Source organism: Oncorhynchus masou, chromosome 8 (assembly GCF_036934945.1).
Source record: "Oncorhynchus masou masou isolate Uvic2021 chromosome 8, UVic_Omas_1.1, whole genome shotgun sequence".
Lineage (NCBI taxonomy): Eukaryota > Metazoa > Chordata > Actinopteri > Salmoniformes > Salmonidae > Oncorhynchus > Oncorhynchus masou.
In genome coordinates this window covers 17,275,966-17,288,457 of record NC_088219.1, presented here as the reverse complement: position 1 = coordinate 17,288,457, position 12,492 = coordinate 17,275,966, and the positions used below count along the sequence as shown (strand labels likewise).

The following is a 12,492-nucleotide window of genomic DNA, read 5'->3' as shown; positions in this document are numbered from 1 at the left end:
TAGAACCACCCTCCTCCTGCAGGTCACAGTAGAACCACCCTCCTCCTGCAGGTCACAGTAGAACCACCCTCCTCCTACAGGTCACAGTAGAACCACCCTCCTCCTACAGGTCACAGTAGGACCACCCTCCTCCTGTAGGTCACAGTAGGACCACCCTCCTCCTGTAGGTCACAGTAGAACCACCCTCCTCCTGTAGGTCACAGTAGAACCACCCTCCTCCTGTAGGTCACAGTAGAACCACCCTCCTCTTGTAGGTCACAGTAGAACCACCCTCTTCCTCTTGTAGGTCACAGTAGAACCACCCTCCTCTTGTAGGTCACAGTAGAACCACCCTCCTCCTGCAGGTCACAGTAGAACCCCCCTCCTCCTGCAGGTCACAGTAGAACCACCACCCTCCTCGTACAGGTCACAGTAGAACCACCCTCCTCCTCTTGTAGGTCACAGTAGAACCACCACCCTCCTCCTACAGGTCACAGTAGAACCACCACCCTCCTCCTACAGGTCACAGTAGAACCACCACCCTCCTCCTACAGGTCACAGTAGAACCACCACCCTCCTCCTACAGGTCACAGTAGAACCACCCTCCTCCTGCAGGTCACAGTAGAACCACCCTCCTCCTACAGGTCACAGTAGAACCACCCTCCTCCTGCAGGTCACAGTAGAACCACCCTCCTCCTGTAGGTCACAGTAGAACCACCCTCCTCATCTTGTAGGTCACAGTAGAACCACCACCCCCCTCCTACAGGTCACAGTAGAACCACCACCTTCCTCCTACAGGTCACAGTAGAACCACCCTCCTCCTGCAGGTCACAGTAGAACCACCCTCCTCCTGCAGGTCACAGTAGAACCACCCTCCTCCTACAGGTCACAGTAGAACCACCCTCCTCCTACAGGTCACAGTAGAACCACCACCCTCCTCCTGCAGGTCACAGTAGAACCACCCTCCTCCTACAGGTCACAGTAGAACCACCCTCCTCCTACAGGTCACAGTAGAACCACCCTCCTCCTACAGGTCACAGTAGGACCACCCCCCTCCTGTAGGTCACAGTAGAACCACCACCCTCCTCCTGCAGGTCACAGTAGAACCACCCTCCTCCTGCAGGTCACAGTAGAACCACCCTCCTCCTACAGGTCACAGTAGGACCACCCTCCTCCTACAGGTCACAGTAGGACCACCCTCCTCCTACAGGTCACAGTAGGACCACCCTCCTCCTGTAGGTCACAGTAGAACCACCCTCCTCCTACAGGTCACAGTAGGACCACCCTCCTCCTACAGGTCACAGTAGGACCACCCTCCTCCTACAGGTCACAGTAGGACCACCCTCCTCCTCCTACAGGTCACAGTAGGACCACCCTCCTCCTACAGGTCACAGTAGGACCACCCTCCTCCTGTAGGTCACAGTAGAACCACCCTCCTCCTGCAGGTCACAGTAGAACCACCCTCCTCCTGCAGGTCACAGTAGAACCACCCTCCTCCTACAGGTCACAGTAGGACCACCCTCCTCCTACAGGTCACAGTAGGACCACCCTCCTCCTGCAGGTCACAGTAGAACCACAGCTCTTCATGATCAGTATTTTTTAAACTAGGACAAATTGGAGAGCATTACCACACCTAGCATCTATCAGCTGATGTTAAGAACTTGATACACCCACTAAGAGGACCATGTCATTGTCACCATGTATTGCTGTAATAAAGCATGGTGGAGGAGGACTCATGGACTGGTATGACATTACAATATTGTATGTTCTGTATGTGTTTGAGAGAATGGGGGATGGCATATCTCTGTCAGAGCAGTCTCCTGCTGTTTGATGATTGGGGGAGAGTTCAGTGCACAGGTCACCATGCTTTGGATTAGGTTCATGGAGATGCTATAGCAATTACTGGCTCGTTTTTTAAACTTCTGGGAGAATAACTGCTAGTTTGCCAACACACTATGAGATACGGTAGAGCTAGATTGTCCCGTTTGAGTAGGAGGCTGTTTTTCTGTCCTCAGTTTATCTTGAATCCAATCATTTAGATCAGATGTAGTGGGGATGCATAGTTTACATGAAGATGTGTTGGTATTGTGTCCCTCACGAAGGTCTGTGACATCTGAGCTGGTTATCCTCCAAGCTTTAACTCCACACCTCTACTTACGATAGTACCGATGTTGGGTTCCTTTTTGAAGCAAATATTTCCTCAGTTTATGTCAAACAAAGTAGATTATTTCATATTCCTTACGGCGTTCTCTCTTTGTCTCTCCTCTCACCCCCTCAGGAGAGAGCTACGTCTGTGCGTCTGAGAACGTCTACAAGAAGGTCGACTACACAAAGAACGTCAACCCCAACTGGTCTGTGAACGTGAAGGCCTCGGCCAGCCAGAAGAACCTGCAGAGCCTGGCCAGCAAGCAGGCCAACGAGGCCCGGGAGGGTAAGGAGTTTGTTCGCCCCAAGCTGGTGACGGTGATGCGGAGTGGCGTGAAGCCGAGGAAGGCCGTCCGCGTGCTGCTCAACAAGAAGACAGCGCACTCCTTCGAACAGGTGCTCACCGACATCACAGAGGCCATCAAGCTGGAGAGCGGCGTGGTCAAGAGGATCTACACACTGGACGGAAAGCAGGTAGGTCACACATTCACTCACACTGGCACACCTCAACACCCACCTCCAGAATGTTAGTTGGACTCAGATCGATGTCAGACTAAGGTCACATTCAGCACTACTAACCCTGAGTCATTATACAAACATCTGAAACAAACATGAATCAAAAATATACCTAAGAAGTCTCTTGTGTTTAGTTCTGTCTCTGTTGATAGTGAGAGGCAGCCCGACAATGCCGTATAGTTTGTTTTGCTGTCCCTATAAGGTCGTTTCTATTCAGGCTCTAGGGAACATGCAACCTGGAATAAGAGGATACAAGCTGGAATAAGTAAAGGGTATGTTTAAATACGGATGTCATTTCTAATCATTCAAAATTTGCCAGCAGCATACCACCCTGCATACCACTGCTGGTTTGCTTCTGAAGCTAAGCAGGGTTGGTCCTGGTCTGTCCCTGGATTGGAGACCAGATTCTGCTGGAAGTGGTGTTGGAGGGCCAGTAGGAGGCACTCTTTCCTCTGGTCTAAAATATCCCAATGCCCCAGGGCAGGGATTTGGGACACTGCCATGTGTAGGTTGCTGTCTTTTGGATGGGATGTTAAATGGGTGTCCTTACTCTCTGAGGTCATTAAAGATCCCATGGCACTTATCGTAAGAGTAGGGGTGTTAACCTGGCTAAATTCCCAATCTGGCCCTCGAACCATCACGGTCACCTAATAATCCCTAGTTTACAATTGGCTCATTCATCCCCCTCTCCTCCCCTGTAACTATTCCCCAGGTCGTTGCTGCAAATGAGAACGTGTTCTCAGTCAACTTACCTGGTAAAATAACAGATAAATAAAGAAGAGAATAAAGAATCATGTTATTTCATTCCAAAGACGTTTCCTATTACCACAATAAGGTGTTACCTGGTGTATGCCTGGGCCAAGCTTTATGTGTTCCTGCAGGGCGATCATCCAATTTTGGGTTGTTAGGTGCTGTATAGAGAAACCAACCGGTCCACAGCAGCACCAGGACGTTGAGTCCATGGGTCAGGGGCGACTCACTGACGAGGTGCAACTCATTTGTCTGTTGAGACATACCCACACACCCCTGACTTAACTAAGCAGCCTACCAGTTGGCTGAGGTGGGAAGCTTCATCAGAAATGGTGCAGATGGCTCAGATCAAAGACTGACGCTTCTTCAGAGAGCTGGACTGACATCAGAAAGTCCCACAGCGATCCATCCATCACTCAGTCAGAAAGGGAGGCAGGAGATGGACTCTTTTGCTGCCTTGGCTCCCAGCTCTCTAACAGACCTGCAGTGGAATGGAAACACCCATATAGGCTAGTTACTGATAATCAATATGTGAATTGTCTGTTTCATCAGGATCTTCATGACTCAGATGAGATAGAATAGACCTCTACAGCCCAACCATGAAAAGAACATTGCCTTGTTATGAGGGGTTGTAATGCACCATAAGGCATATGAACATTTTAAATGACTAATATCCATATGAATCTATTTACACTGCCAGGAGGCCACTCAAAGTGCAGCAATTAGCAGCTGTAAAGACAAAGGGCCAGCTGTCAGTAGGCTCTTAAAGCAGTTTAAAGGTTTTCGGTACAATAGAGTAGTAGAAATGGAGGTAATGACAGTGCGTGAGGGCTCCTCTGAGAGGTTAAAGTGCCCCTACCTCAGCAGGCAGCCACAGTCCTGGCCTGGTCAGCCCCAGAGAGACACAGAGGACACATCAGGAGGCACAAACAACCCTGATGACCTGACATAGAGAGAGGACATTACATCCACGTTCTAAAGGGTGTCGGCAGTGATAAATTGCAGATGTCACTCTTTGTTTTTTTAAACGATGGCATTGTTGATTTCATGTCCTTGCTGGGAGCAAAAGACAATTCTGCCCCGTCATAATGCATCTGACCCTGTTTGTTAGAATGCCCTCTTCTCCTGGCTGTCCAACACCACTCAGTGCTGCAAGAGGCCAGGCTCAATTAGGCTCCAGTACTATAGACCCAGTCCTAGTCAGGCTGGGTGTTTACAGATATGGTTAAACTGACTGCTAATCTCTTGTGTCTGGACCACTCTGATTGTATCAGTCATCAAACAGGCATCTGAGGCCACTGTCGGCAGACTAACTAAGGAAATCCCCCCCCCCCCCCCCCACACCTCCTCTTGTGGAGAAGTCAGATCTCCTCTGCTTTTTGTTCTGCTGATTGAGGAGAATGGGATTGTGCCTCTGTCTGTTATGTCTTCATTATTACTCCTGTTAATAACGGCAAGATGTAAGTCCAGCAGACTTTATAGGAGGACAGAGCTGCAGTGTGGAGATAGCAGGCTGATTCGACTTTAATATCCCACCCTAGGGGCTCACTGCATGGCTGCCCCAAGTCACTGTCTCCTAGTAGGCCCCTTACGATTTCTGTCACTTTGAGCCTAGGCAGTGTTGTCTATTTTGTTTTAGATATAAGGTAGCTGTGGATCAATATGGATGGAATCATGCTGGACTTATGTCTGTGCGTGCGCACATGCATGTTTGTGTGTGTACACAATAATGTCCAGGATTTCTATTCACATTCAGTCTCACATGAAGTCTGATCAGCATATTTCACTGACCCAGTCTGGAGCGATCTCACACCAGGAAACTGAAACTCACAAAACCTGGATGTAGGGCTGTGACGGTCTTGGAATTTCAGGTTACGGTTATTGGCCAGGACAATGTATATGGTCAGCGTCATAACCGTTGGGAGGGGGGATTGGCGAAGATCAGACTCAAAATAAACACGTTGCTTTTCTCTGCAACTTTTATTACCATTACACTGTTATTATCAGAAGCATTTCATTATTATTCAAGTTATTATTCAAGTTATTATTACCTCTAAGTATTATTCACACCAAGTCCGATGCGTTTTGCCCTCCACTGTTCCGAACAATTCACAGAACGTCACCTCGTTCTCTGTGGCAATATGTTGTTCGAAGTAGAGTTCTTCACGGGTCCCAAAAATTCTGACTGTACCCGAGGACAGTCGGACCTGTTCCGAAAAGGCCAGTGGAAAAACAGACCCAAACAGACACATCCCGGTTCGGATCCGCAAGGAGGAAGAGCGAGCAAAAGAAACCTCAGACCGGGCACTGCACATTTATTAACAATAAGAAAACAGAAATACCGTAAGTATTCAGACCCTTTGCTATGAGACTCTAAATTGAGCTCGGGTGGATCCTGTTTCCATTGATCATCCTTGATAAGTTTTGACAACTTGATTGCAGTCCACCTGTGGTAAATTCAATTGGTTGGACATGATTTGGAACAGCAAACACCTGTCTATATAAGATACCACAGATGACAGTGCATGTCAGAGCGAAAACCAAGCCATGAGGTCAAAGGAATTGTCTGTAGTGCGCCAAGACAGGATTGTGTCGAGGCACAGATCTGGGTATCAAAAAATGTCTGCAGCATTGAAGGTCCCCAAGTTCACAATGGCCTCCATCATTCTTAAATGGAAGATGTTTGGAACCACCAAGACTCTTCCTAGAGCTGGCCGCCCGGCCAAACTGAGTAATCAAGGAAGGAGGGCCTTGGTCAGGGAGGTGAACAAGAACCCGATGGTAACTCTGACAGAGCTCCAGAGTTCCTCTGTGGAGATGAGAGAATGTTCCAGAAGCACAACCATCTCTGCAGCAGTCCACCAATCAGGCCTTTATGGTAGAGTGACCAGACAGAAGCCACTCCTCAGTAAAAGGCACATGACAGCCACCTCAGTAAAAGGCACCTAAAGGACTCTCAGACCTTAAGAAACAAGATTCTCTGATCTGATTAAACCAAGATTGAAATCTTAGGCCTGAATGCCAAGCGTCACATCTGGAGGGAACCTGGCACCATCCCGATCTAACATTTCTGGAGAGACCTGAAAAGAGCTGTGCAGCAACGCTCCCCATCCAACCTGACAGAGCTTGAGAGGATCTGCAGAGAAGAATGGGATAAACTCCCCAAATACAGGTGTGCTAAGCTTGTAGCGTCATACCCAAGAAAACTCGAGGCTGTAATCGCTGCCAAAAAGTGCTTCAACAAAGTATTGAGTAAAGGGTCTGAATACTTACGTAAATGTAATATTTTAGTTTTGTATTTTTAATAAATTTGCTAAAATGTCTTAACCTGTTTTTGCTTTGTCAGCCCCTTGTGTGTAGATTGATGAGGGGAAAATAACAATTTAGTCAATTTTAGAATAAGGCTGTAACGTAACAAAATGTGGAAAAAATCAAGGGGTCGGAATACCATCCGGGTACACAATGAATAGCAATATAATTTGAATATAGCATTTAAAAAAATAACTAATAGGCCTAGAGAAGCATCGATCGAACCTCTTGCTTGCTGAATAGCTATGAAATAGTCTACAATGAACTGATGGGAAAGTTTGAATGGTGATAGAGACATGTAGCCTAGCTCCGGTGTGGTGTGATCACATTGGCTAAATTCATACCTCGCTGCTTGCTGCACTGATGCATTTCGAACATAAAAAACAGGCAGAGAGAAATGTATTAATTCAATTCACACAACAAACTTGTTCCGAATAAATAATTGAGGGATTGTGGCAGGACGATATTTTCGCAGTTGGCGTGAATGGTGTCATAAACAAATGTGCTCGTATTTATTATTTTCTTCATAATTATTCTGACAAAAATAACAGACTTTTTTTTAGAAAGGGCCTTTACTGAAAATATTACATGACGGGAGCGTTTGACAGGCTACTTTAGGACACTATCAGAATGGACATACTGTAGGCGATAGACTCAGAGCCAGAACAACCTTGTCAACTGCTGTTGAATAATTCATGAATGGTCAGACACATCCAACCTTTTTTATAAGAGAAGACCAATTTATGTATTTACTAGCAAGCAATGAGAATGTGCATTGTATAAAAGAAAGTCCTCTTTTTTTTAACTAAAGTGGCATAGCCTATAGATTCTACTCCAACGTGGGATTAGCTGTTGGAAAGAGGAGATGTAGACCGTTTAAAAGATAGACGGACTAAGTTAGCTAAATAATTGCTTTATCTACATGAAAATAATAATAATAATAATGAATGTAAGCCTGTTTAAACGGTTTTGACGGTTGTTTTATTTTCATGGCTGTCTTCATCCCTAACCGTCAGTCACATGGTTATACTGTACCATCACAGCCATACCTGCATGAGAATTACACTAATAACATGCCAAACCTCTTTAGCGTTTATACAAAATGGGGATGTTTTTCCTAAACGAGAGACGCTGTCAAAAGTTCATTGTCTGCTTAAAGGCACTAGACCTTCTTTTGGATTGAATCTCAGATCTGTTGTCTCTCTCTAACTCTAGGAACTGTTGGCTGTTGCATGCTATGAATGTTTAATAAGATGCACTTCACACACTGATTTTATTGCTGGTTGTATGACTGCATGTGCCATATGTACAGTTTGATGTGATATGATTGTACATATCATCTGTTATTTTCTGTGTGAAACCCACACGTTTGCCTTTGGTCCGTGTATTACGCAGTACACTCTTAAACCCACATGGCTCTCAGATGCCATAGTGTGTAGCAGTAACAAACCCACTCTAACCATGTGTTCACCAGCCTAATCAAAATGTATTACAATACACTGTGTCTGTTTCTCAGAATGTGTCTCCAGTCCTGAGGTTCATTGTAATGCACAGACACGTAGCTTCTGGAGTGATGAAACTGCGATGTGAGTAGTATTAGGGCTCTCTTTGTGTGCTGAAGCTGGCGAGGCGGGGTGGCTAGGCTAGCTGCAGACTGTAGGCGAGGCAGGGGCGATGTGCTGCTGGTGATATGGTAGGGGGAGTCTTGATGCAGTGCCAGCCCCTCCCTGATCCTGCACCGTTCCTCCTCTTCCCATTCCTCACCGACAGCTGGTGTGACTGGTTGCTAGGAGACCACATCCGAAGCACAAAGAGAACCCAGCTGGTGTGACTGGTCTATCAGTCACCACATCCAGTGTGTGTGTGTGTGTGTGTGTGTGTTTCAATATCAGCTGCCATGTATGCAGTGCTTGACTTGGACTGAAATAGGTGTCTGTACTCATTTTGGGTGCAGGTACTATTTCTATTTAGCTCCAAGATACTGTTGAGCTAATATTCCATAAGAGGAACAGGAGCTCAAGCAGTAGCTAGAACATTTAAGATGCCGGTACTCCTGCCCCAGTCAAGTACTGCATGTATGTAAGGTATGTTCTTTGTACACTGTCTGGGTGTGTGTGTGTGCTTTGCATAAGAATTTGACAGTGTGTGTTCAAGGGAGCGAGAGAGGCAGATTCGTGGGGCCAGCTTATTGCACCTTATCCTGCAATTTGTCCTTGAATGCGGACTTCACCACTGTTAATTGCTATGTGAAGATATCGCCCCCCACCAGCCGCCGCCACCCTCCTTCGCTGTCAGTGAGTAAAACGCCACAATTTTCTCCTCAACAGCCTGCGCATTCAGACCCAAGGAGAACAGGGGCAGGGTGATGGGGTACAGGATGCATTCTCCAGTTTAAAAAACAGAAAATTGGGATCTGTTTTATATTCACTGCAGGGGATAATTATTCCTTGTATCTAAAACGCTGGAGTGAATTCCTTCATTCGCCCTCTCCTGTCTTTCCAGGGTACATCAGGGAGGAGAGACTTATTTTCCTGGCAGCCATTTTGTCCCTATTTTTTCCTAATAGCTGTGTTCATGGTAGAGTGACTCACTAAATGCCACTGTCCTTTTAACTTGAGGGCTCTCCCAGAACAGGTGTTCTTTTTTAGCTTGTCCTTGGCTTATAACAGCAAGTTCAGGCAAATTGTCGATCAGATTCTTTGTGACTGACACCACAATCGTTTTCTAATATTTGCTGTATTGGGAGTAGCTCTCCAATCTGTCATTAAATCATCTAGTCATTGAAGGAAGACACTGTGTTGTGGCCTCTCGTTTTAGAATGTTCATTATTGCATCAAGGTCCTGAGCTGAGCTTGGCCATATGGCTTGTAAAGTCATTTCCTACAAAGAGGCACTATAGATGCTAATTAGCACTCAATTCAATCTCATACGTCCATTTTCCTGCACAAGGTCATGCTGCAATTGTCTTAGCACCCCCCCCCCCCCCCCCACCCCAGTTTGGCCAGTGAATCGGTGAATATGGTTTAGGTACGTATGCTTCATGTTTAAATGTTCCCAGGTTGAATGCCTGAAGATCTGACTTTCCTCTGGAGATTGCAGGGTTCTTTCTGTCTGCTCCTCTGATCAGGGGAGGGTTTGCAAGGCATGCAGTGGAGGCGGTTGCCATGGCAATTTACTCCACAGTGATTGACTCTGTGTCTTTGACAATGGCTATGCAGCAAAATACGCTGAGTCTGCTCTTTACATTCTGTAACGGAGCTAGCCACAGAACTCCTAACCTCTCACATTCGTATTCACAATCCTTCCTACTTCCTACCCTGCCTCTCTTGTACAGGATTTGAGAGAGAGATGAATGAGCTGAGCAAGGGGCATGGCCACATCATAAAGCATTCTGACTGAACAGACATAGCTGCAGGCATCCGGTGCTGCACTCACCCCAACCCCCATATCTAGCCCACATCAACAAGTGACCACAACCTGTGGGGATGAGCAGAATAAATCTAATAGCACCAGAGCCACATCAGTCAGAGCCACATGGCCAGCCTGGCCATCTCAATGGAGATAGCATGGAGGCAGCAGTGTGTGCATGGCGGAACCTCAGCAGCATTTGAGGCCCATTAGTGACATCACAGCTGTAATGTGTGACCCTGGGGGCCTCCGGAACATCAGGCACCAGCTGGGCCCCATAACTCTACGGAGCTGGCTGCCCCGGCTGGCTGCCCCGGCTGGCTGCTCGGCTGGCTGCCCCGGCTGGCTGCCACGGCTGGCTGCCCGCCCCGGCTGGCTGCCCAGGCTAGCTGCTCTCTGCTGGCTGCTCGGCTGGCTGCTCGGCTGGCTGCCCCGGCTGGCTGCTCGGCTGGCTGCGCGGCTGACTAAATTCTGTTTCACTACTGCTGCCCTCAACACCGTTTAAAGAACCAAGCATGGGCCAATCAGAGCTCTATAATGGGCCAATCACGGTCTTTTACAGGCAGGGACCTCTTCATTTAACAGTTTTATGTTCTATTAGTCATATCTACGGGATACAGGTGTGGTATACACCATCCAATGAAATGTTTACTTGCAGGTTTCGTCTCGACAATGCATCAACAATAATAAATAAGAAAAGATAAGAATATGAACAAAGTAAATAAAATAAGCATTTTAGCATCAGTATAATACAGGAAGGCACAATTTATTGTTCAATATTTACGTGTGTTTGAGAAGAGGGAATAGGGGGGCAAGTGTTTTAAATTGTGCAGTATTTAGAAAACATAAGTCTGGTAGCAGCAGTTGTGATGTGTGTGTGTGTGTGTGTGTAGCATGAATGTGTGGGTGTGTGAGTGCGTGCTTGAGTGCGTGCATGTGTGAGAATCAGTCCAGGTGGTCAGTCCAGGTCAAGTGTTCAGCAGTCTGATGGCTTGTAGATAGAAACTGTTCCTGAGCCTGTTGATATTGGACCTCATGCTCCGGTACTTTCTGATCGACGGTAAGGGTGTAAACAGCTCGTGGCTGGGCTTAGCTGGTGCTTAAGGAAGAAAGGTTCATGGTGATTGACTGTTAAGACCGTGTTTAATTATAATAGTACTGACCAGTGGACAGATGTTAACGTAATGATTTTAGCATGGTTTGACTACCGTGGTTATGAAATACTAGACCATAGGATGTTGTGGTTAAACATCGTAGTCTCCTTCCTTCACCCCTGGTTCCTCTGGGTGGTCTGCACTCAACACTACTCTCCTGTCCCGGAGTCTGTGATTGTGACCACTCCTTACGACCCACAGTATTTGTCCTTATATGGAAGAAAACAAGCTGCATATAAATCAGAACATTTCCTCTAGACGTTTTAATTGGATAGAGAAGGTTAGAAATAAAGCATGAGAAGTGAGGGTTTCTGCAAGGTAGGAGACATGAGAGAACCAGACTCTTGACTCAGTATCCCTTTGTTTTGTCCTCCGCAAACAACTTTCATTATTTGAACAAAAATATTTTTTCCGTCAGGGATTTCCTTGACTTGTGTGTGTTTATTTTGAGTACTTTGCTGGGAATGTTTCAGTGTCATTACAACCTAAATAAGCCCTGGCAGCCTCAGTCCTCTCTGCCTGCTGTTTCCTGATACACAGGACTGACTCAATTACCAGAGTGCACAAGGAGAGAGGGATGGGATGTGTAGTCCATAGTACTGACCCCGTTCCCAACCTCCCTAACACATTATACCCTACTGCCACTCTGTACCTCTATAGAGAAAAGAATAGGAGTTAATTTGACCTCACCAGCAAGAGGCTCTTCAGTCAGCCCTTATCAGATTACAAACAGGAGTGCAGTAACAGAGAGAGCAGTCCAATATCCACCTCTAGGTTCCCAGAACACTGATTAGTGTGTGTGTGTGTGTGTGTGTGTGTGTGTGTGTGCACCTCTATTTGTGTCAGCTGTTGCAGTAATTAATAATCTAGTGTGTTACACTGAAGAAGGGCTCATATGTCTGTTGAGAGTTACAAGCACTCACTTTAAGTCCTATTAAGTAGCGTGCTCTACTTAGGGTAGTTAGTCCAACTCTGCACACTGAGAGCAGGGGAGAAACCACCCAGAGAGCCGTCTGAAAAGCTTGGTTAATACGGCACTGAGCCCACCGCAGAGCCTGAGCCCACCTCCAGTGACTCCATCCCCACCATCTCCCAAACAATACGTGAAGCCTGAATATGCTGCATGCAGCCCTGTTTGCTGAATGTACCCAGGCTTGTTTCTCGCATCCCTTATTCTGGTCGTCTTTTATCCCCAAGTCAAAACACTGCGTCCATGTCGGAGCATCGTTAT

The 12,492-nt window shown here is 46.8% G+C and overlaps 1 protein-coding gene across 1 annotated transcript in view; it reads left to right on the top strand.

Annotated features, from left to right (window-relative positions):
- Positions 1 to 12,492, top strand: part of LOC135544252 (neuronal migration protein doublecortin-like) — a 106,559-nt gene that overhangs the window by 27,792 nt on the left and 66,275 nt on the right. The window contains exon 3 of the mRNA XM_064971718.1: positions 2,258 to 2,598. Coding sequence (XP_064827790.1) covers positions 2,258 to 2,598 — 341 coding nt within the window. The remainder of the gene's footprint in view (positions 1 to 2,257; positions 2,599 to 12,492) is intronic.